The 26,258-nt window shown below is 38.4% G+C and overlaps 1 protein-coding gene across 2 annotated transcripts in view; it reads right to left on the bottom strand.

Moving 5' to 3' along the window:
* The window catches only part of NOX4 (NADPH oxidase 4), a 99,618-nt gene that overhangs the window by 64,422 nt on the left and 8,938 nt on the right, over window positions 1-26,258 (bottom strand). For both annotated transcript variants that reach the window (XM_054269990.1, XM_054269991.1), the window contains exons 3-11: window positions 25,119-25,229; window positions 24,148-24,232; window positions 23,394-23,491; window positions 21,506-21,533; window positions 19,208-19,280; window positions 14,632-14,712; window positions 10,619-10,847; window positions 8,492-8,656; window positions 8,299-8,361 (exon numbers count right to left, since the gene is read on the bottom strand). In XM_054269990.1, coding sequence (XP_054125965.1) covers window positions 8,299-8,361; window positions 8,492-8,656; window positions 10,619-10,847; window positions 14,632-14,712; window positions 19,208-19,280; window positions 21,506-21,533; window positions 23,394-23,491; window positions 24,148-24,232; window positions 25,119-25,229 — 933 coding nt within the window. The remainder of the gene's footprint in view (window positions 1-8,298; window positions 8,362-8,491; window positions 8,657-10,618; window positions 10,848-14,631; window positions 14,713-19,207; window positions 19,281-21,505; window positions 21,534-23,393; window positions 23,492-24,147; window positions 24,233-25,118; window positions 25,230-26,258) is intronic.

The following is a 26,258-nucleotide window of genomic DNA, read 5'->3' as shown; positions in this document are numbered from 1 at the left end:
TATTGCTGCTATGGATGCACTCACTACAAAGGTACACTTTTAGACACTAATCAGTATTTCTTTTCTTCTGCAGCTCAACCAAGGCAAAAAACTTGCTGACTACCCTTTCACCCCAGCAGACATGCCACACATCACAGTCTCACAGAATGCTCAGGCTGGAAGGAACCCATAGAGATCATCAAGTCCAACTATCTATGAGAGAGAAAATAAAGTATTTCATTCCTAGCAGTATTATGCATCTCAAGTTGCTGGCTCGAGGGAAAAGAAACCAAATCCCAACATTTCAAGATGCTCAGGATGCAAGCCTTTGCAGGGTTTGCAAGCCCTTTGCATCCTGAAGGAACAAAAAGCAGAAGAACAATGCCTCTGCCCATGGCTGCTTCTCCAAGTCCTCCAAGGGTACACGGACACATTGCCAAGTAACAATGCACAGAGCTAACAAACATAGCACAAGGAAATTCAACAGCACAAGAAGGTCCAATCATCCCCAAGCAAAACAATGGGCCACCTCCAGGCACATGATAACTGGCTTTCAGTGGTGTGAGACACTCATGGAAAGAACAACCAAAGGATCAACAGCTTTTCCAGTCAGATCACCTTGAGGAACTGCTGTGTCCCTCTGAACTCCCCTACCAGCACACACTGTATTTTGCCAGGCTAAAGCAGAGAGCCCCACCAGCCAGATGGTCTTAATTTTATGACAGCAAGAGGCAAGGCACTTAATTTCCTCTAATATTTTGTCCACATGTTAACTGTATTCATGCTTCAAGTTTACGCTCAGGTTTTGTTTTTGTTGTTTGTTTGTTTGGGGGGGAAGGTCATTGGTCTTTTTTGTTTGTTTTATTTTGATATTCTCCTGCACTTCCTAGACCTTGCTCTCACCTGACTTAGCAGTCAAACTAAAAGCATTATCTCTGATGGGAGAAAACACATTTGTATTTTAAGTTCACTTTCACTGAATCAAAAAAAAAACCAAACCCTGCTGATTAGAGGGATCTGCCACTTTCTCTTTAAAGTATCTGCTGAAGGAGAACTTGGGCTTTAGTGAACTTGAGTGTAACAATTTCTGTGTTCCCTTCTCACTGAAAGAGCCAGATTTGAAAGTTAAAATAAAAGTCAGGGTTTACGTAGGGTTTTTATACAGACCTCACAACTATTAATCCCCAAACCAAACAACCAAGTCTAAGGAAGTACTAAAGACATCTGCAATATTAATCTATTCTATTTTTGTTTTACTTAAATTCTTCATCAAACAGCTGCTAGATATTCTACTTCTATGAAGAGTAGACAAGCTCTAGGGATTTCTTTAGCTTGCCAGCAAGATACTTCACAATTTCCCTAAACACTCTGCAAATCATCTCATAAAGACAAGTTTCATAACTATTTGCACAAGATATTTAACAAATCTTATTAGAATGTCATCATATCAGATTTTGTTTTTATTGTATTTATCTGACAGTATGAACTTAGCTCTTGATGTCCTTACGTACTTTTTACTCAGGCAACCTTCCAACAATTTTTCCATTTTTTTTTATGAAGTATTTCAGAATTTGGCCCCTAGGCTTTTCCTGTTGTGGACAGTTTATTTCTTAAGTTTACAGTGCAGGGCACATGTTTCTCCATCATCTCCTTATGCAGTACACAATTTCTGGCTTAAAGAAGCTTAGAGCTAAAACTTCACTCTAGACTTTTAAGATCTTCACTAATTTTAAATGAACCCTGGATTATCCAAGGATAAAGACAACTCTGGGTTTACAAAACACTGGTTTTATTTTACAAAAGCAAATGTGCTACTTTTGATGCTGTTTATAATGAATGTAATACTTGCTAATATTTTTCTGACAAGGAATCAGGCCCAAAAACAAAATGTACAGATCAGGGCCACCACCTTGTAATCCCATCATATCTAAATCCAGATACCGAATGGACTTTAATGGAGATGCAGAGGTAACAAGGAAAACTCAATCTACCAAAAAAATTTTAAAAAATCAAACCTAAACAAAACCCTTAAAGGTAGAGAATCTATGATTAAGTAATAGCTCTGAGATTTTAGGTACAGTATATAACTTGTCATGTACATTCAGAAAGCTCCCAGGTAATTCTTCTGTTTACCCTGAGATGGTTAATGGATTTAATAGTTTCTCAGTCTGTGATAATATTACTCTACTATTTGGATATTAATTAAGTGAGTATTCTTCTTTAATAATATACATTTGGATCTAAATGGATCTGAGTATCTGCACATGCAAACTTATCCTCTCCTAAAAACTCAGTTTTGACTTGTTAAAAAATGCACACATACCGTCCTCTCTCTGGAGTTTTCTTACTCAAACAGACCTGCATGTATGTGGAAGTAAAGGAAGGAAGATGTTGCACTACAAATCCTCCTGATGTGATCTATTTCAAATTAACCATCTGCTCAAAAGTATGGAGAACCAGAAAAAGGGCAGAACTTCTTGGAGCCTTTTATTACCAGACTCTTCCAGTTTTCAGTTACTTCAGTGGGATCTAAAAGCAGATTAAATGCAGCACGAAAATAGGGGAGGTCAGAGCACACTCTGACATGGAACAAAATTCCTAGTTTCAAAGAATGTTTCAAACCTCTTGTTGCCAGTAGTTGATCACTGCTTAGCTGTTACCAGAACTAGGATCTAGACATTGAAGGAAGAGCCAAAACTCTTTACAGGGTTTGAAGAAGCAATCTCCTACCTTATTATTAAGGCACATATTTCATAAAGCCCTGGAGTCTCAAGGCTGGGATCTTTGGTTTGGCTTGTTTTGATTTTTTGCTTTTTATGTGCCATTTCTGAGCCACCTGTCTCTTTTAACTCTATCTCATAAAGCTACTAATCAGTGGATATGCAGAGAATGTCTTATACAGACACAGGGAATGCTCAGCAAGTGTTTATGCAAGCTACCTATACTTAAATATCAACAGCATATCTTTAGATACATGTATATGTCAACTGAAGAAAAGAAAAGGCAACAAAGGAAGCTTCAGGATATTCAAACTTTAGCTCCAAGGAAGAAGCAGGGGCATGACAGCTGCCAGTGACAGCCAAAAATATCAAAACTTTGGAATAACAGATTATTTGATGCTGCAATTATGGATGTTTGTTGCAAAACAGAATTTTCCCAAACGAAACCTCAGATCTGAGCCATCTCCAAATTTAGAAGTATTCATGTCTTATTCTTGTCCTTACTTCAAGGTCTGTTACAGTCTAAATTCTAAATGAAGTGATGTAGTTGTTTCCTACCTTCCTCTGGCACAAGAAAATCAACACTACTGAAATAACAAGGTCACCAAGCTTTATGAGCTGCTGGGAGTAGACACCGGTCTTTTGACAGCCAAGTGGTCTAAGCTGGAGCTTATGAGAGTTTGTGCTTTGACTCTGTAGTGTAGTGGATTCAGCAGAGACCTCATGACAGAACTCAGGACATCTTCTGAAGCACTTAAAATCTGCAAAACACAAGGCTGTTTCCATGAAACTTACTGCTTGCTAATGCAAGAAATTCCAGAAACACAGTAGAAAAAGCAGCTTAGGACACTAACTTATATAGTCTAAATAGGAATCTGCTTCCAATGCCATTCATTAGTAAAAAAAATATATATATAAAGGAAGCATGCAGTCATGGATTCATGGTGCTGCAAATTGAGGGAACTCAACAGAAAGGGGGAAATGTGTGATAGAGATGGGAAAAAAAAAAAAAACCAATGTAAACTGCAAGCCTTAGTCTCTTCTTCTTCCTACAGGTTAAAACAAAGAGCAACCAGAATGCTACTGAAGGAAATGAACACTCCAAAACGTAAAGAAAAGACAAAAAAAAAAAAAAGATTTCAAGGTCTCTAAAGATAGATTTAGACAACTACATTGAAATTGCATTCCACAGCAGACAAGTTCCACACTTTGCTCCAAAAAGGGTAAAGAAATTGCAGTCTCAGGAAGCAGAGCATGGTTTCTCTGGATGGTCTGATCTCCAGACCATATCTTGCACTTGATCTCAAAGACAAATCTCTTTAAAAGAATTCATCAAGGGGAAAACACACAAAAATAATTTGTCCATTTTACAAACACTCAACTAAAGTAATTATATACAGAACGTAATTCTAGTCACTACAGATGAAAATATCTTGGAACTGACTGTGTTCTGCTCAAATTCAATTCTAAGATGCAATAATAACCTACCCAAAATAATTAAATTGGACATGAGGGTGTATAGGACTGAGGATGTGACTCACACTGTCTTACACATCACAGTAACAGATATGTACAGTTGTTTAAAAAATCAGTGAAAAAAGCATCATAAAACATGATAAAAAGAAAGATTTTTTGTGGAAATTAAATCAGAAAAATGGAGCAATGAAGACACTAAGAAGTGAATGGCCCACTAAGCACTACCTAGAACTGTCCAGCAGGTCACTTGCAGGAATCCCTAATGTTGGGCCAGCTCTTCATTACCTTTCCCAGATTTCCCAAAAACAAGGAATCACGCTAGAGAGCACAAAGTCACTAGTGAACAAAAAGCAGTAGAAATACACTTCAGAAACAGAAATCACGCTGCTCATGAGAGAAAACTGGTGTTTTTAAGTGTCTGAATTTCAGAATGTACAAGTGACACTACCAGAGGGTTGAGGTAGGTGATCCTCCTTTATTCAGCCACACCTCAAGACCTGTGTCCAGTGCTGGGTTCTTCACTACAAGAAAGACAAGAACATACTGCAGAGAGTCCAGCAAAGGCCATGAAGGTAATGATGGGACTAGAACATATCTCCCACAAAGAAAGTTTGAGAGAGCTGTGACTGTTCAGCTCTCACTTCTGGAGAAGAGAAGGCTCAAGGGGACCTTATCAATGCAAAGCACCCAAAGGCAGGGTACAAGAAGAATAAAGCCTCTTTATGCTCACTTGGTTGCAGTTCAGAGCTCCCTCTGGCTCTGTGCAAAACACATGGGAGATTTGCCAGAGTGGAATGGGAGTTCAGTGCCTTTACACAGCCTCCCTGTGTGTTCCCCCACCCTGCTGTTATGTAAGAAACTGAGCTAAACTTTGAATATTACACAACCTCAAAATGGGAAGGGACTAGTAAAATATGTCCACAACTCCTTCATGCTGACTCACCTCTTCCTTTCCACTTAAGGTTATTACCCACATTTAGGAGTACAATGCCTGCAATGGTCATTTCTTGTCTTTTAAGCATGTTCTAGACACAGTGAGATATTTCACCACTGTGAACAGAATATCACACAGGGTCTGGAGACAAGACTTTTTAGTATGACCTGTAGCAATAGGGTCGTGGTTTTAAACTGAAAGAGAGTAGATTTAGTCTAGAGATAAGGAAAAAATGTTTTACAATGAGGATGGTGACACACTGGAACAGGTTGCCCAGAGAGCTGGCAGATGCCCTATTCCCTGAGTTGGATGGGGTTCTGAGCAACGTGATCTAGTTGAAAATGTCTCTGCTTACTGCAGAGGGAGGTTGAGCTAGGTGGCCTTTAGAGGTCCCTTCCAACCAAAGTATTCCATGACTTTAAGCAGGACAACAGTGCCAGGAAGAAGACTGCAGTCTTCCCCCACAGCTCTGCTGCAGTCATTGCTGAAGTCATTGCAGCAGTGCACTTCCAGTACCTGTAGCCACACTGACCTCTCATGAATTTCTTACTATGGATCTAAGCCGCTCACCCCATCACCAACCTAGAAAAATAACCCAGAATGATTATGATCATTCCACAAAAGAAGCAGCAGTAGTGTTCCAGCTTGCTTGGAACAAGTAGGTTAGATGGGAGTGGAAAAACGACGGACTTAAACAATTACATTTAGAGTAATTGCCTAAAACGACTGAGTTAAGCTTTTGCATACACATTCTACAAGCATTGTCCTATGGCTAGCATCATATTAAACAACAAAAAAGCATTCTAGGCAGGACATCAGCCCACGCCATATTCTCTGACCTAGAAGGACACGTGGAAATGTACCCCTGGCTTAGGCTGGGTAAAAAGATTGTCATAGATCTAGACACTTAGAATCCTCATTATGCTGTAAAAGTCATTTACCCAATGACAGCCTTTCTCCAGCAGAGTTAATGTTGTAGCAAAATACACTTGTGTATCAACTCAGTGATAACTTCATATCTTGTAATAGAATATATATGTGATCTTGAAGGATATGCTGTTATGCTGAAGGATATCACCACACTTAAAAGTAGAAAACATTGAGCATGAACAGAAATTGCCTGGTCTAGCATTACTTACCTAAAATACAATGCATGAGTGGAAATTGCTAATTTTAATGTTAGATATTTAACACGTGGTTGTAAAACTTGCACAGACTGTAATTTATCAACTACAGCAACATATTGAAAATATACTGCACATTATCACTTATTTATGTTCACTAAGAAAACTCAAATTCACAACAAGAGATTTTCCATAGTTCCTGGCTCTAGAAGTTCATCTGCAAAAATAATTTTACATAAAATGTATTGTCATACTATGCCATTTTAAATACTGGATGAAATTCTCAATTCATGCAAGAAATCTGACATCCAATTCAACTTCATCTTATGACCTCACTCAGTAGGTCTGTGTCAGCAGTTTCTTCTCTGACAAAAACTCTCATCTGAACCAAGCCAAATATTTTTGATGACATTATTTCTAAAAATTAAAACCACAAAATCCATTGTTTTAGTGGTGTCCTAATACAAGTAAAATAAATCTTTACAATAAGAGTTCTAGTTTCCAAACTGTGCAGTTACTAATAATGATCAAATTATTACCATCATATTAATTTTGACTGAGATGGACAGTGAAAAATTAGGAACGTGATGCTTTAAGATTAACGCTTAAATAAGATATGCCCACTGGTACAGACCAGCTCTATAGCTATACTAGGGCAAAAGGAGTGGAAAGAGCTACCCAAGACTTAAAATAGTTCTTGAAATTTATGGTCCGATTACTAATGTCATAAGAAAACGTAAATAAGTTCTGACTAAACCATTCTGCATAAATTCAGATATGCATGTAATTTTTCAGCATTCCATATCAAGTTATCTTTGTGCACTATACAGAGGACAGTCTTAAAAGTACTACTTCCATTAACACATTATATATAAATAATGTGTTATAAATAACACATAACACATTTCTCTGGTTTGTACTGGTAAAGTGAGTACCCATGAAAACTTTGCAAAAGTGCAATGACTGCTTCACCAAGCTATACAGAGGCAGCTTCCTTTAAGTGAGATTCATTCCTAGATTTACAGCACAAAATTGATTTTGGAAGTAATTTAGTGTCAGTTCCCCTGTGAATCCTAGCTCAGCATAGATAAAGTAAATTAAAAAACCAAAATAAAACACCCCACAAACCTAAAGAACTGGACCTGACTGCGCCCTCAGAATGTCAGCTGGCATAAAAACATCTCAATTGCTCCACAGCACTCACTATAACTCAGAAGGAATAAAGTATCAGTTATCAGTCCAAAGAAAGCAATCACACATGAACATTTATCTCCACAGTCTTCTTGAAGAAGAATGTCCAATTCAGGCAATCCAAAAGCATTTACTCCCATTGGAAGAAAAAGGCTGCCACTAATATTCAACCTAATACTCTGCTTTTGTAACAATACAGCCAGCCAGTACAGTGATTTTTTAGCTGAATCTGCACTATGTACTCCCAGAGAACCCAACTGTATGTTATTCCAGTCTGTCTCTACAGGTTTCAGTTGCCATTCTAGACCAACTTAAGTGCAATCCTAAAATTGTATCACCTCACTGGTATATCACATCAAGTCATGAATATATCTCTTAATATAAAAAAAAAAAAAAAAGCAGAAATTTTAGAAACTTTTTTTTTAACTTGATTTTTTCTAACTTTGAAAAAGGCAGTCACAGAAATGTGTTCTCATTGAAAAAGAGAGGTGGCAAAAGTTCAATACAATTTGTGCCCCTTCTGTATTAAGGTCTAGAAATCTGGCTGAAACTTCTTTTATAAAAGAATTTCCAAAAATCACATGGATTTTATTGATTTATTTATGGATTTTTTAATGGATTTATTTATTATTGGTTTTCACTTATAGAAGACTTTGAAAAAAGTTCCCATTATCTTTTTCTCAACAGTGGAGAAAATTAAATATGTATTAAATACTGTCACACATAATAATCATGCCATTTCATATTCACTGGTACCCTCATAAATGAAACATGAGCTATGCTGGAGAGAATTGTCACCTTGGGAGAAAAAAAGACCATTTGCTTACCAAATATAAATAAAAGAGAAAGTACAGAAAAGAACACTATTTCTTACCATTGTAAGAGTGAATGGATGGCTTTCCAGGGCAGACACTCTCGGACAGTGGAGAATAACATACTGAAATAAAATGGTAGAAAGGATACATTCAAAACATTCAGCAATGGGCTAGCACTTATAAAGTGATGGTCATCCCCACAGATAATGTTACATGAAAGCAAAGTGGTTCTTTAGGGCCACATTAGCTCACCTGACCAGGCCTTGCTTCAAAGTCATCTTTCACCATCCTGACTTCAAGGACGTTGGAGGGGTGGCTTATCACTGAGGTGATTGTGACTGGCTTGTTGCTGCGGATGTAGCGGTACAGCCGCTCCACACAGTACAGGCACAGCGGTCCAGAAATCCAGAACCAGGTCTAAGGCAGAACAAAAATATCTTATCTCATAGACTTTTAACTTTCTGTCTTCAATTTTCACAACAACATGAGCTCTTTCAAGATCTCACTTCACATCTAACATCCATTCTCTCTCTACATGCAGAAACCCAAGAATGTTCCAAAGCCTTAATCAGTCTAACCAGCAGCATCACCCACAAGCACCAGCAATTTCAATCCTAAAACTCATCAGTAAAAGAATGCTAATGACCTCATTTGCTACCATGTTATTCTGGTTTGATGTAGTTAGATTGCAGCTGGTTTCAGCAAAGAAAGAAACAGTACCTACACAGACCAGAGTACTATACAATTGGTTAACATTTCCGGAAAAACGCTGTCTGACTTCCAATATTATCCTATAGCCATCTCAGATTCAAGTAAAAACCTAAGAAAACTTCATTCTTGTGCTATAGAAATTATGTTGATATTAAACTAGTGCAAAATCATAGACAACAGAGAATGGGCACTTCTGAATCACAATCCATTTCCTCCCAAGGAAGATGTGTATGCTAGACAGAAAATGCCCTGGAAACACCCATTTCTCTGCACTGATTATATGGGGAGTCCTGGGTGAATGCTCCAGATAGAGACATTTGCAGCTGCTCAGCTAAACCCCATCCTAAGAGTCAATTACCAATAGCTTATGGCAGACTTATCTACTAATTCCACATCTGCTCAGTCATTCAAGCTGTGGCACTTAAGTGCCCCTCAAGCCTCATCCATCTTCCCTCCCTTCCCAGTTTCTGACATTACACATCAATATCTCTTGCAAATAGCAGAGCATTTATTTTCAACAAAAAAAAGCCTTACAAGTTTCAGTAGCTCAGTTTTGGTTTTTTTTTCAACTTGATATCACAGTATTTCAAAATCCAAAAATGTCCTAAATAGTGTTTCAAAGCTGTCAGGAGAACACTGAGTGGCCATTTCTTTCCATGACTCCTTTCCCATTAATGGCTCTAAAGCAAGCATCTTAAGCCCCTAAGAAGACTCCTTGCTGCCCTGAGGGTCATGTGGAGCCAGATACACACTGATGGTTATAATTCAAGAATATTACCACAACAAAATACCAATCCAAAGAGCTTTGTTGGAGGAATTCAATGTAGAATTAACTGCTTCTCATTCCATAGAAAAATGAGTTCCCAGTGCAGCTAGTAAGGGGGATACATGTTCAACAGAAAACAACAATGATAATAACAAAGAAAAACTCCTGTGGGGTCTGTTATGGGACCATTTTGAATGGTGGGCCTTGGACTCATGAACTCCATATTTGCAAGCTTCCTCAGGCTACTTGCCAATACAACCCAGCTCATCTTCTCTCAAAAGAAAAGAAAAAATTCTATAAAGAAAAAGCTGCTGCCACAAAACATAAAGAAACAAAAGGAAAATGGAAAACTGAAAAAAGAAAAGGCTTTTCTGTCTCTACTCTCATCATACTTATTTGTCCATGCCACACATAAAACAAGCCTGTCTGCAAATAACAGACTATAAAAGCCAAACCACAACCAACTGCAGAAATACGTATTAGGACTTGCATCCGCATGGTAAAAAAGAGAACAAATGGAGCTTGATTATTTCAATTAACTACTGCCACACAATGCTTACAAAAGGACCTTACAAAATGTTATATAAATGTTTGCTCTGAAATGCTATGCTGTAAAATCACATTTTTAGTAGGATCAATACATCCCTTATGGTGTTGTTCAAAAAAGAACATTACAGCCAATCTCTTGACATTTTTCCACCCTCCCTGTTCCATGCACCACATTGTAATGTACTTCAGGGTTAAATACAGATTGTTTTTTCCCCACCAAATCTTTGAATGCCTCAAAAGGTTTTAATAATATTTTCCAGTATTAAAACATCTGGTCTGGAAAAGCAATAATTAATGGGCTGACTGAAAGGCTTGGCATGGCTTTAATACCTGAAATGTCGGATCATACAGACCTCTGGGAAGTGCGACTGGAACTTGGGTTCCTCAGAACAAACTCTCGTAAAGCTATTTTGTACAAAGGGTTCTGGTACTGGTGGGTCCTCTGGGAAAGGCTCAGTAGTATAGTCTGGAAACAGCTCTCCAAAAGCCTTTGGCACAGTCAGATTCTGTTGGAGTGTTTTGTTAGGATTAAAGCAACCAGGAGGGTGTTCCTCTAAGTTGGTCTGGTACTTGAGCACACCCCTACAGGAAAATAAAAAAAAAAATAAAGACTCTGAAGTAACAGAAAATAACAAACAACTTATCTTCATTCAGAGAGGACTTCAGAAAGCAGTCACAAGCCTCATCTCCTGTTAGAAATTTTATTCTGTTTGCCTTCAGGACTTTCTATGAGATTGAAACTTTGCAACAATAGAGCCTTCTGTCACTTGAGTCAAGGTTTAACTTTTTCAGCTTACTTGGCACTCCCCCACTGAACAGCCTCAAGTTTAATACTGCTTGAAATGGAGAAAATATTGTGGGGGCCTTGAAAAAAAAATTTAATAATCGCATTTCCAATTCAATCACACACAGGCTGTTTTCACTCATCCTCCCTACAATCAGCAAGCCCTGTTTTTAAGGCAGTCTTGTAGCAGAAGTAGCCTAAGTTGCCAAATCATAAACTGCAGGAATGTTCCCACTACTTGGTGTTTATCATGTTTGCATACAAATAGAAGGAAAAAAGAAAGTCCTGCATGGTAGCCAAGGAATCTTCCTTGGAAATTATTTTATGAGGTCCATCCTTATTTTAGTTTTTCTCAAGCTAAGTTAAATTTACAGTAAAATGAAGTGAGAACTTTGAAGCTGCAGTTAAAAACCTTGAAGAAAGAATTGGGAACCTCAGACACTCTGCCAGTACATGAACAAATCACTGAAAACAGGGAAGAATAGATAATACTAATAAAATTCCTCAAAAGTACTACTTGTGTCCAAATCTAGATTTGGTTACAGTAAAACCACAAGGAAGAATATATTGAAAAAAAAAAGCTAAATGACACCTGTAGAGGATGGTGCTGGGTGGGAAATTAGGCATACAGAGACAATGCTCTCTGAGTCCTAAGCCTTGTTATGAAGGCTCAGCTCAAGCATACAATCAAACATAAGGACAGGTGCTCCCCCCTCCTCTCCTCAATATACGCACAGCAGCAGCAACAGAGTTTAACTCAGAAGAAAGAGAGCCAGGACATCTGCAATATTCCCAACCTAAATGGGCTCTGACAGGCTACTGGCAATCTTCCCTACAAAAATGCAGTCCTGACAGCTAGTAACAAGCTTCCTACATGGTCTAGTGAATCATGTCAGCTTGGAAGTTAAGCCTGCTCACTCTTAAATTCCATCTGACCCTGGGAGAATCATTTGGGAAGTGTCCTTGCACCCACACCCATGCTTCTGCTTGCATTTATTGCTCAATCATGCCTATCACTTGCATCTGGTATCACTGCTGGTCACCGCATATTGGCAAAGTAACCAATACCCCCAGCATTATGCTAGTTCCCTGCTCCATAAATATTATGGTGCTTCATGGATTTAGCTAGAAGTCAAAGCCCATGCAGTATTTTTCCAGTGAACCTTGTGTGCATGCCTGCCAGCAACTCCCACAGCTTCTCTCTGGTCAGCACACCCCCAAAGAGGATTACCTTGAGAGTAGCTGCAAATATGAGTATCCCCTCCAGTGATCTCTAGTTTATTTAACCTATTATAAACATGCTAACTGAGAGGCAGACAGGGATCACAAAGCTGCCTGTTAACAGCAGCTCAATAACTCCCAATTCTGAAGCTGCCAAGGAAAAGTAAGTCTTACATACCCAAGATCAGTGCCTAGAAAGGTTGAGTTCTGCACTGAACAAACATATGACAGACGAATCACATCACTTTATATATTGCTGAGAAGTGGTTGGCCGCCTGAAAGATACTCTAAAAACATACCTGCAACAGTTTGAAACAAAGCAAGAATCCAGCAATACTTTACTCCTAAGAGGTAAAACCTCAATCAACCTGCCTATGCAGTTCAGCCATGGGAAATGCCTTGCTCTGTACAGTAATGGCTATGCATTTGCAAATCTCAAAGACGTCCCACACAGGAGTAATCTGGGAATCTAAGCTTCCTTTATTCTCAAAAGAGATTACAGAATTGTTTAGGTTAGAAAAGACCTGTAAGATCATGAAGTCCAACCATTAACCCACTACCATGTTCACCACTAAACTACATCCCTAAGCACCACATCTACACATCTCTTCAATACTCCCAGGGATGGTGACTTTATTGCTTCCCTGGACAGCTTGTTCCAGTGCCTGGCAACCCTTTGGTGAAGAAATTTTTCCTAATGGAAAATCTAAATCACCCCTCATGCAACTTTTGGCCACATCCTATTGATCTTGTTAATATCACTAATGGAGCCAGGAATCAGTCCAGCTCACCTGAATGTAGATCTCTGAAACAGCAAATTACATGAAGCATCCTTCAGGCTCCATTGGCTGTATTTATCAGAACTCATTAGACCATAATGGGAAAGACACTGAGAAAACATGTAGAGACCTACATTTAGGCATCTCAAAGTTGAACTGACTCCCACTCTCCGTGACTCATTCCTCTCCCACTTCTGACACTCAGTTCTTTGCACTGAATACCTTTGTAATTTAATACTAAGGAGGCTGTGTGCCAGAAATATGCCTGTTCAATACTTGCTGTACTACTGCAGCCTTGGTTTGCAAACTTGGTAAATGGAACATGGTTAGGAAAACAATGGGCAAAGGATAACACCGTGAAGGAGATTAATTAAACTGGACATGAAAAATACCCCTAAGGCAATCACTGGAACAGACTGCCTAGGGAGGTTACAGGATCTCAGTCACCAGATGTTTTAAAGAATTTGACAAACATCTGTCAAGAATAATTTCGAAAAAATTCATCTTGGCCTCGGATGGGGAGAACAGGTTAGATCCATTTTCCCTAGCCATAAACAAGCTCTATGCCATTGAAAAAAAAAAAAACCAAACCAACAAAAAACCAACAAAACCAAAAAACCCAAACAAGCCCCCAAAACAAACAATAACTCAAAAAAACCAACAAACTCAGAGAACTGGAATTGTGTCTAGAAGTTTCAATTGCTTTGAACTCATGATTTCTTTAACAGCACATTTTATTCAACAACTTATTCCTACAACGATCTTGCTAGGCCTATTGCCTCTCCAAGTTTACTTTAAGCAGAAGGGCGTACTGTCACACACTCAAGCACCCTGTGTTTCAGTAGATATAGAAATAAACCTCATTCATTTGATGACATTCAAAGAAATAAACCTTCCCTTCTCTACACTCTGCATCTACAAATAAAACTTCAGAGATGTTAATGGAACAGATTTTCACAGAATGATAGAATAGCTTGTGTTGGAAGGAACTTTTAAAGGTCACTTAGTCCAACCCCCAACCCATGCAGACATATGTCGTAACTTCTGGAAGATGCTTTACCTTGCAACAGAGCTCAGTTTGTTTGTGCCTGATACAGACCTCAGCATCAGCTTCATGGCACATAAACACTGGTCTGATGTTTGTGAAAAGAAGAAAAACTAGGAAATTTTGTAAGCAAAGAGAAAGAGGTAATTAGGGAGACGCCATTCCTTCCCTCTCCTTTGGAGTCAAAAAGGAAGGCAGAAAGGAAAATGCAAGGGATGAGCAACTTTCCTTCATATTCTTGTCTCAGCAAACAGCTAAGAGAGGGCAGAAAAAGAAACTATGTTTTCTTGATTTCTCACTAGACACTGAATGGAAAAGGAATAATCTTGAAAGTGAAAAACTTTGTGCAAGTTGGCTATAGCACACACAAACCTCCAAGCTACAGCCTGGTCTTTATTTAAACACACACCAGAGGACAACGTCTTGTCCCAGAGTTGGCCCACTGTGCTCAAGCAAGCTTAGGAAAGGCAGTAATCAAGGAAACTGCTCTTTCTGGTTGTGCTTCAGGAAAAGGAAGGGTATTTTCCATTTACTTACCCAGAAACATGCAGCATCAGCAGCATATAGAAGACAAAGAAAAGGTTGTGTGTATACCAGAAGATGTCATAGTTTGAAACCCTGAAAAGAATAAACCATGGTTCAATGCTGTTTCAACTCAGATGCAATCACTCCTAATTAAAAGCAGACCTGTGCACACAGGACATCATTATACACTGCACAGTTATGCAAAATAGTCAAAGCCCAGAATGTTTTCCCACAGGCACACTGTACTTGCACACAATTAAGTGTTGAGAAGAACAAGTGACTGGCACAGAAGTAACAAGCTGAGAAGGAGAGGTAAGGGTGTAGAAGTACAGAGCCAGATGGAGAACTCTTCTGAAACTGGGAGACTTGACTGCTTTCACAGGTCCTAGTTAGTCCTCACGAGATCCTTACAGCTGCAGTCTCAAAACTCAACCTCCTTACAGGGAGTGTCACCTTACATTCTCCCAGCACAATACAGTTTAACGTGTCACTGAGGCTGCAGCACACAAACAGGTAGCATGGACAGCAGCAGAAGGGCCAGTGGAAAGGGTAAAAACCTTGTGAGGGTATGGAGTGGCAGGAAGAAGGTACAGGAAGAATAGGACCTAGAGCAAGGAAACAACAAGAGCACAGTAGAAGAATTTTCAGGGCAGGAAGCCACATACATTACTGCTCCAGGACTGATAGTCTTGGGAGGAACAAGAAGAACATTGTAAGATCAGGAGAGGTGAAGGCGACTTCCTTTTATCAGTAATTTGTTAGACAATATAAAAAGAGCCCAGACCAAAGCAAATACCCATCCAGAACTGTTTTCTGTTAAGCTTGTTTGGGTGGTTTTTTTGAGTAAAATAGTTACCAATAAACAACAATCAAATGGCTAAGAAAATACACTACTTCACAGCACACAAACACACCTCTCACACTACACAGCGTGGTAGGAGAGTTCCTTCTAAAACCAAAGAACCTACCCCCATTCATAAACTGAAACAATTATTAAATAAAAAATATTTTTAGCTCTGAGAACATGGTTTAAGAAGCTATTCCTCTGACACAGCTAACTTCTTTTTTTTCCAGAGCTTTTTCCCTCCTATGGTCTTCTACTCAACCAGCTAACTGCTCTTCCTTCAATACAACTGAAATATTTACTGCATTTGGTTCTGTTGTTACAGGACTTATTTGTTTTCTTTCTCAAGAGAGGAAAAATAACCTTGACAGTCCAAGAGCTACCAAAATAAAATCCAAGCCAGCAAAATAACAAGGAAGGAAGCAAAGGAGGAAAAAAAGGAGGCAAAGGAAGGAATACAGGAACAGCAAGGGGCTCTGAAATCCCCCCTCCACCCTGCCATTCTTCCCCAAGTCAGCTCAATGTTAACACTTTTTTCCTCCTTGAAGCTGCTCAAGCCTTTTCTAACTCCCCACACCCTGGGAGGCATTTTCATGCAGTCACTCATCAATATCTGTGAGGAGTTGTGGGAGTAATCATCAGTAAGAGGAAAAAAAGAAGAATGGTGTGCAGAGTGGAAGCACAATTGGAAAGCACAAAGAGGGTAAAACAGACTTTCTATCTCAAAACAGGTCATAGAATCTTAGAATGGGACCTTAAAGATGGTCTAGGTTAAACCCCCATACCATAAGAAGGGACAAGGACAGGTCTTGGAGCTCTGGTTTAATTTGGTTCCATGCTATAATACCAAAAGCTGCACACTGAATGTTTTATTGGCTCTTTAGCATCTTTTTCAGAATGTATCAATTTTTCAAAATTTCAGTGATGAAAAGTCAATCCCTGGACTGCTTCTGACATGTTGCTTTCAACAGCTAATTATTGCTATTGATTAAAATTACTGTACACTTCTTTCATGAATACGTCTAAATGTCAGCTTCCAGCTCGCTGAGCATTTTATTCTTTCAGCACTCCTACAGATATCTCTAGTATAAAATCCTGCTTCCTCACATGTATCAAGTTGCCCTAAATGTGAGCAGGCCCTCTGAACTTCACCTCCTTAAATTATACAAGTATGTAAATCCTTGAACCTCTTACCATGAAGTGTATTTTCCAACACTGTAATAATTATGTATTTCTTACTTGTATCCTTAAACTACAGATACATACATTAGTATTCTAATATAGTCAATCATCTTCCTATTGATACACATGAATTTTCACAGCTCTTCAGAATATTTACTTTTTTTACCTTCCAAGGGCTTAAAACAGACATTACTCACAGAATGGATGCATTTCTTAGGAATGCAAAGTCCTGAAAATTTGAGGTAAATCAAATATTTAATTTTGGTTAACCTACTTTAGAATTTTGCAGATGAAAAGCAGAAAGAGTTAGTTTACTGAGAAATATACTAGGAATTTATCATGCTTTAAAGGGACACACTAAAAGCAGCACAGTTCTAGAAAAATATTTTTAATCCTGTTAGAGACAGTTTTGAAAAGGAAGATATATGCAGTAGTTTTGAAGATGAAATTGAAGACTAGAATATTTGGTTACAAAAACAGATGGCACTGCAGCACCTTATTTTTTAATGTTATTTTAACTACCTAACTTCCAAATAGTAAATATCATTAATTTTAAAGTTGTCAGGAATGTCAACATTTATTGAGAGGATTTATTATGTTTTCTGATAACTTCATAACCCTACTGAAAACAACTACTGAACAAAAAATGTTGGTCTAATTCTCAGGTAAAACATTGCAAAAAATTTAGAAAATTTTTCAACTAATAACACTTTATCCTCTTAAAATATTAGCAGCTAATTCAGTCCTTCTAATACTTATTTTCACAGTTTACTGAAAAGGCAGGAAAATAGAGGCACAGTCATACACAGAACAATTTCAGGAAGAACATACAAAGGAAGAAATCACTAAGCAGGCCAGTGTGCAAGAGCAGATTAGGGCTGAAATCCAAGACTATAACAGCCTCTGAAATACTTTTTAAAAAGCTCAGTTTCTGATAGACAGTGAACATTTACAATTAGCTTTCCTAAAACTGTACTGTATGCTCAGCCATCATAAGGCACATGAGAATCCACAGGGAAAGAGATTGAAAAGGGACATAGAAATGCATACAGCAACTTGTTTCCTTAGGAGAAAACACCATAATAAAGACAAGCTTGAGCTCTATGCCTGAGGGAGAAGCCAGGATAAAATTTCCAAGTAAGAATTATTGCTAGGGCAACAGGAGATACAGATTATCTCTTTTGGGGCTTTGACTCTGCTAGCTAGATGGCAGAAAGCTGGGAAAATATTTGCACTTACAGTAACTGTGGAAGGAACTAAAAAGCATGTAACTTCAGAAGATGCTGCATGACCCCCAAAATTATTTCCAAGAATATTTACAACTACATATATTTTTCTAAGTATCCCAATCACTAATACATGATGTTTTTCTAATTTAATTTGGGCTTGAAGATGACAGCCAGGACTTTGTTCTGGCTCAATGTTGCAGAATAAAGTAATAATTTTATTTTTCCATGTTCCAAAAACTGTCTTTCTTTTGCAGGAGAGCCATCTGTGTGGACCATGTAATGCGCAGCAGTCTAATCCTGCACTTCAGTAGCCTGCAGTGCCTCACAAAAGTCTCAGGTCTGGAAGAAGCCTTGTCTACTGAAAATGCAGAAGTATTTGCTGAACTACTTTCTCAAATCACAGGATAACACTGCCAGGTAACACAGCTACTCAGGAAAGACAGATTAGTTCAACAAAGTTCATAACCACATATCTAACTCACATCAGTGGAGCACCATTAACATTTGAAGATACATAATTAATACATCCTTCTATGCTTGTTGAACTGAGGTGATGCACTTACATAGGGAATTCAACCTCTGTAAAAATGAAGGAGTTATTTTTACACGTTCAATTGCAGAATCCAAGTCTCAAATTGACTACAACATTGGGCTAGGCCCCCCAGCTATCAGCCACTCACAGGTACTCATTAACATTGGTACAGAATGTCAACCCACCAGAGGACCAGACCACTAGAAAACCCAGCAGCTGCTCCGAGCCAATACTGCATTGCTGCTTGGTATATTATAATTCACATTAAAAAGAATATACCTGACAACCAGAAGCAGAGCTCTTAAAAGCAATGCTCAACTTCAGTAGCAGAGTTTTGTGTCAGTTTATTTCATGGCTGATCGTTTGGGATTTTGGGGTTTTATTTTGGTTTGGCTTTTTTGTTTTTTTTTTTTTTGTTACAATTTGTTGTTACAATTAATTGGTGAAAATAATTAAGATAACAATAACATCTTATTTCTCTTCCACTGGACTTAATTTATGCACTGCACAGAACTTCCCATTTGCTGAGTTCACTGCCTCCCCTACAACCAGGAATAAAAGAACTATTTAAATTTTTAAATGTCCATATTTTTAACTCTGCACACTCATTAAATAGTACTTTTTCAGAAGGCAATTCAATCAGGTCTTGTAATTGTTTTCACACAAAATTCATTGTGCTAATTTTACTGCAAACTAGGGAAAAAATGGACAAGAAAACAGGTATTCTTAACACTCTAGTCAGTAGGAGAATATGATTACAGAAATGGCATTTTTTAGCATAACAATCATATTACATCTTACCTGATGGCATATGTGGAAGCTGTACACATTAGGAATAATACTAACACCATAATGACTCCAGTCAGACCTGGAACTAAAAGGGACATAACTTATATTTGAACTGTGAAGAGGTATACTTGTCTATTATGACCTTTTAAGAAAGTGGAATTAGACATACAAATCATGATTCATTTAAACTCTTGAATAAACTTATCTCTTGAGCACAACTCATGTATCAAACCAGATAGGAAAGAAGAGTTCTTGTCTAATTTCCCACCTTCTCAAAGAAAAATAACCCTTTTCCTTGCCTTTCATCATGCATCACAATTTCCTATTTGTCTTTGCTCCTGTCATCTTTTGCTTGTGACATCTGTGTCTAAGCAGGTAACTAAGAACAAACACTGTTTACGTGCAAGACTGACTGTACAAGCTTCTGTCTCTTTTTTATTCCAAACACTACACTCTGTTGATCATGACAATTAAAAACCTGTTCAGGGACAGAATTTCAAGCAAATCAACTTCTATGCAAGCTGTCACTGCAATTTTTTGCCAGGCCATTTCATTCTGGAATGGGGAAGAGCCTGAAATTACTCTTGATGGCATTGTATCACGCTTGAAATTGTTGCCCATAGAGCAAGGCCTGTGAGAGTGATCTGCAGCCAGCACTTGGGAAAGAAAGGTTAAAAATATTAATGATCTGACTCATCTGCTCAAGTGAAGACTTCTATCAGAACTAATTTATCCTCAGGTCTTTTTTAAGTCAAAGGAGAGAATCTCAAATCTTACCTTTTTATAAACTTCTCAATACTCATTCATTGAAAAGCCTGATACCCAAAATCTGACACACCACAACTCACTCCTCAGTTTTTACAGACCTACATTCAATGGAAGCTTTGTCATGGACTGCATAAAAAAGACTTGATTTCCCTCCTTCATGGAAAGACTGCAGTTAAAAGCAGCTGCAATAAAAAATATGCATTCTGTCCACTGCCTCCTTCTTAATTTCTTTTTTCTCAATCTGATTTGATGTGTAGCATGCAATAAATCTCAACTCTGAACTAATACCTCCAATGCAATTGCAGTACAGCACCTGATTTAGCTTCCTACACTGTCACACAAGCCAGAGGTCACCTTTTATGTCCAGTTTTTCAATTATCTTCTCCATCAGACTGAAATCACTCAGTCTTGCCCCAGTTTATCAGTTCATTTTTAGTGTTTCATTTCTGCCCTGTCCCTGACTCTCCTTTCCTCTACTAAGTATAATCTTTAATACTTGTTCCTCCCACAGTCTGCCTCACACCCTTATACAAGGAGGTTCTTTACTGGGCTAATCTGAAAAGCCATCATCACTCTATAAATCCTTCTGATTCCTTATTCCTTCTGTTTGCGGTTCTGAACTGTCTGGGAAGAAACCAAGGGTTTTTTGCTTATTTGCACAGCTCCCAGTGCAGCAAATTCTTGAGCACTCCTCCATTAAAAATAGTACATGTTAATTACCAGTCATTAGGACAGGGCGTGAACAGAGTAATTTTAAATTTAGGATAACTCTGATCTCAGTTTCTGTCAGTTCATATTCTCCCTTCCTCTTCTCTCAACTGATCTAAACCTTTCCTAGGGTTTTTGGGAAACACTGGCACACCAGCCACTAATTCCAGCACACCTATTGGGATTGACAAACCTAGAACAACTGCTGTCTGTTCATAGATTTGATTTGACTGTGCCCTAAATGCTACCAAGTCAGGATTTTGTGTTTGATCCAAATAAGGGAGAAAGTGCAACGGCATCAGGAAGGAACTTTATCTGCTTATGAAGCGCTACAGCTCAGTCTGGTGCCTGACCCTCCACACCCAAACATTGCTCACTTCTAAATTCCTGCACCAAAAATGTCTTCATCTATTTATTCTGTATGAGTGATGAAGCCTGATTCCCATGTAACAATTCAGATTGCTCAGAAACCCAACCAGGCCTTAAATAAACCAGCTGAAGCATAAAAGACTGGTTTTCCATTATGTTTCTTTTTCTAGAAATTGGATCATTTAGGAATTTGGTTTCAATATTAGGGAGAATCTCTGTTTGAAACTAATGGATTTCTGCTGACTCATCTGTACAACAACAGATTTGAAAATGCTGCTCATCCTACTACTGGGCTTATGTAACTCCTGCCTCCTGACTAGTGGCGAAGCAAATCCAGGTTATACTAACACAAATCACACAACCTCATACAGCTGAGATACAACAAATGGAGCATGACAATACAGTATCAAAAGAAGTTTTGTCTGCAGAGCAACAAAGTTTTTCACTCAGTTTTGCAGGACTTACTAGTTGCAAAAAGTAGTTTCCTCGGGTCCTGAAAAACAGACAAGTAAAACCAAATAATATCAACATATGGTATTTTATATCTATAATACGAATAATTTTACAATAATAAGTAGCCCATGAAGCTCACACATTTTAAGACATATGCAGTCCCTAAATCTGGAAGCAGGAATGGATTTGGTAACAGTTTAAATTGACTGCAATTCAACAAAAACTAAACCTTTAGTCTTTGCATTTCCCCAGCAAAGATAATTCAGATCTATAATCTGGATTCAGATAAATTTACAGATAATTGTTTTTAGAACTTTGGGAGAACAGAGTAAAGCAGAAGAGGCAAATGTTTTGAATTTAAATGTAAGACAAGAGGCAAGCATTTTATTGCCAGCTACATCACCAAGACATTCGCAGTGGACCCTAGTGAAGCAAGACAGAACACAAAGGATCTGACAGATGTTCCTGCGTCCTTCACCACATGTGAAAGGAAGAGTGAATACTTCAACATCAGGGAAACTGCCTCACTTTCCCTGATAAAAGCAGTGAAGACAAAACCTCTACTTCAAGAGGTTTTGTCTTCACTGCTTGGAAGACTTTTATTTAAACTTGCAGATAGATGTAGTGAGGGGAGATGAGAAGTTTTCATACAGGACAGGAAAAATGAAGTGACCCTTTTTCTGACCTGGTCTGCATCCAGATGTGTATACCAAGGTAGAGAGGACAAGAGCAGCATCTAGACTGTCCACCACAGTTTAAAAAGGGACATAAGTGAGATTCAAATACAAAGGTGCAAGAGATACTAAAGTACCTAGAATTCAGGAGTTTTGATCCTAGAGTTCCTAAAAAACTTGCTATCATCTCCATTTTCTATTGCAAAATTCCTAGGGCTGCTTAGTAGAGGCTTAGAACCCTGGCATCTTCTTGCCTGAGGTAAACTCCTGCTGATGTTTCTGATGAAGGGAAGGCTATCAGACCACTCCTAACACAAGCAGACACACAGTCAGCCCAGAAGCTCAGCACAATAGTTGGTGTTGGCATGTCTGTCTGCCATTGAATAGCCGGGTGATTAGATCATTCACCCAGGGAATGGAAGACCTTGGTTGCTGGTCCTTAGGAACCTGGACTGAGTCAAGCTCTGTTTTTCCAGGAAATGATGCAGCTGGGATAGGGTCATTCTAAGTATTTCCTAATGAAACTGGATAAAAAGAAATGCAGACCAGGGACTAGAATGAACAGAAACAAGAGAGAACTTGACTGTAGCCCAAGAAGAAAGGGTGTTGGACTCTGGTCTTGCTTCTAAAATCAGCAAATATCTCTCCATTGCCAAATACACAAGTATATACAATATACCTGACCAAGGGACTACGAATCTGATATTCCTGCAAGACATCTGCACCTCTGTCAGACAAGGCACACAAAATCAAGTATTTCGCAAGCAGAAATCAGTTCATGTAGATAACTAACTCCATTCTTAGCATATATACTCATACATGCATTCACTGCAGCTGAAAAATGCAAAATCAATTTCAAATCTCACTGTATTCTAAACAATGGAAATACTGAACAAATTTGCCCAAAAAGCAGCAGAAATGTCTTAACCAGGCCCACCCAAGGAACAGAGAGAAGCAAAAGAGCAGCAAGAGAACAAGGTGCAAGGTGAAAAGTTTAGATGATTGCATTCTCCATCTAATAATCAAACAGGACAGAACCTTGCTGGCTTTAATACATGCTTTGTCCAGACAAAGAAATAAAATCCACAGGAATCTACACAAGGGTTGAGTTTTCAGTGCATGAAACAGGAGCACTGTACAGATCACACAATGGCATTATATATGCAAATATTCATATATTTAAATGATATTCTTAAAACCAAAATATGAAAGGAGAGCTGGCTCACCTCACCACGATAGTTTGCTGCATTTAGGGTCACAAATTCTTCATTGTAATTCTCAGAGAAGTTAAGAGCATTCACCAGATGAGCAGCAACATGTAAGACTAAAAAAACCAAAAAAACTGAGTAAATCTGTAAACAAGTGCTGGATGTTCCCTGTGGCCACCCAGATGCCAAGATATAATCACATCACCTGCCTGAGATATACCAGGGACTCAGGAATTCTTAATTGTTCTTCAAGAGTAAATCAGCTTATAAATATTAATGACAGAAGGCTGTACATATTTTAGGAATTTTTTTTAACACTACAGTGATGATTTCTGTACTGCAATGCTTCAGCTGAGCCACAACATTCAAAGGTGTCCAGCCAAGAATATTTCCTCTTCACCAAAGAGAAAACAGGGTAGCCGCCTCCACTGCTCCCTCCTCTGCAGGTAAGTCTGTAGTACCCTGATTTTTTCACTCAAATTCCTTAGGTACAATGAGGGTTCACTTGCAAGGGCAGATTTTGACCTGGTCTCACATACCTACCTTCTAAGAAACTGGCATTTTAAGGAAAGGCTTGACATTAGAATGTACACCTATGTGTTTAAAGCAAAAAATGAACCAAAACCCACACACATTCGAGAAAGCATTTACAATCTAAGACGAGCAAGCACAGAGCAAGACTACCCCCAAATGTACTGCAGCAGAAAAACCACAAAGCGCTGCACCAACATGCTTCCAAAAGATGCTGATCCTCAGCACAGTGAGATCTCACCTGAAAAGATGCATATCGTAACACCACATGTCACATGGAAAGTTTTGCTTTTATCTAGCAGCCTTCTGGTTTTCTTGCTGGCAACCTAGTAAGAGAAGAATACAAGTACTCTCTTCCAAAACAAAGCAAAGAAAAAAATACTAACAGCAACTGTGGTGACATAATAGCAACTTCATTAGTTTTAACACCTTTGCAAGCTTAGTACCTAAATGTAAAAACTACTGGATTATGCCAAAGAGACAGTTTTGAGGACTTAATGAAGAAATCACACAGATATCAAGAGTACATAATGTACCTCCTGGCCTTAATATTTAGGAATTCTAGCATTACTTGTGAAGGCATCACTGACTCTTTTATAAGCAAGATCAAAAGGAATGGTCTATTTGCATACATATGTGCATCTACAGGCATCAAATCTTATACATATTGTCACATGATTAACAGAAGTCACAGGTTTAATTTGCAACCATCTAGCAAACACAAATATTCCTCAAAAGCATTATTTGTACTTCTGTAAAAGCAACTGGTGAATCACAAAGAAGTTAAACATTGTCTCTCCCATGATAACAAATGTATCAGGTTGGGTATTTTTATAGAACATTCTATCACCTCCAGTAGGACACTTGTGGTCATGCAGAGACAAATTTGGGTTTACTCCATTGAATTCTATCAGAAAGCACTTGAGAGGACACATTTATCTCTAATATAAGAGTTTGGAAAGACAGAGGAGAATTTATCTGGCTACAGCTCCACAGCAACTCCCCATCCTTCAAAACTGCACTGAAGAAACCACCCTCTAGACAGGTCAAATCAAACCAGACAAAGCCTGTCTTCAAAGCAGTCTTGATGTCTGATCCTTGCACCATGCAAGCACATAGCACAGAACAAACCGGGATGTAACAGATTCTTTTTCTATTGTTTTTATACCAGTGCCCTCTTCTCAAGCACTGCATTCCAAGGACAGCACTCACCTTCTGGGATCCCCGCAGGAAGGCCAAGAGAACACGGCACATGGGGAGCAGGACCAGGCAGCAGTTGAGATTGAGGACAGACGCCGAAGCTCTGCTAATACACAATCCTAGCTGAACAAACATTGTAAGAGTTAGATTATGGGCAGAAAGGAACGGTATGTGCATCAGTCTTGTCTCTCTTTTACTCTGCTGTGAAACCAAATGGTTCCCATGCTCCCTGACTCATCAAAATAGCGAAGTTTCATGATGTGCTGGAGAAACCACAGCACACACAGCATGCTATCCTGTCCTCACAGGGAAGGAAACAGTTCTCACCTTGGCATCAAGAAGTTATTAAAAATTAACTTTGTCAACAATAAATTACAATTTTCTACTGGAAGATCCAATATCCTCATCAGTGCTCAAAGTCACATGGAACAAAACATTTGACACAACAGTAAGTGTCCACTGAAAAATGACCTGAAAGCTTCAACAGACATAACTAAACAAAAAGAGTGATAAATACTATGATGACACTAGACAGCCCCTCGAGTGTAATGATTTTTCTGTTAAGCCACAAAATGATGTAAAAAAATATTGATTCAGTCAAACTGAAATGGTCATAATGTTTCAAGGACTGTTGTAGAATTGCCACGAAACTCCTCATGCATTCACATTATGCAATGCCATATTTGGACATTAAGAAAGTAGGTTTTCTTCAGTTTAACTGCTCAATAGCTGGGAACTGTAATGAAATCTAATTGCACTAATGTTTTCACTGATATATTTGGAACTTACATAATTAGTACAAAAACACTTGTCAAATAAATGAACAAAGCACACATTCATGTCATAAAACTGTATTTTTAATCTTATTATCTCATTCATTTATGATTTTAAAAAGTTAGCAAAATGCCATTGTTCTCCTAGTTACTAGGTTGAATTACCATTTTACTAGCTTATATAAAAGATGCTTTTAGACTGTCAACAGATTTCTGGAAGGATATTTCTTATACTGTTCTCAAAACCCCAAGTATTTCAACTCCTGAATAAATTAGTAAAAAAATATTATATTAACGATAACTCAAATGCTGCAGGAGCATGTGAATGAGGTGAACAGTACAAATTATCTAACAAAAATTACTTAAGGTTTATTACCTT

Source organism: Melozone crissalis, unplaced genomic scaffold, assembly GCF_028551555.1.
Source record: "Melozone crissalis strain CALT ecotype California unplaced genomic scaffold, PUWL_Pcris_2 ptg000008l_1, whole genome shotgun sequence".
Lineage (NCBI taxonomy): Eukaryota > Metazoa > Chordata > Aves > Passeriformes > Passerellidae > Melozone > Melozone crissalis.
The sequence above is the reverse complement of the archived record's forward strand: the minus strand, read 5'-3'. Positions and strand labels throughout refer to the sequence as shown.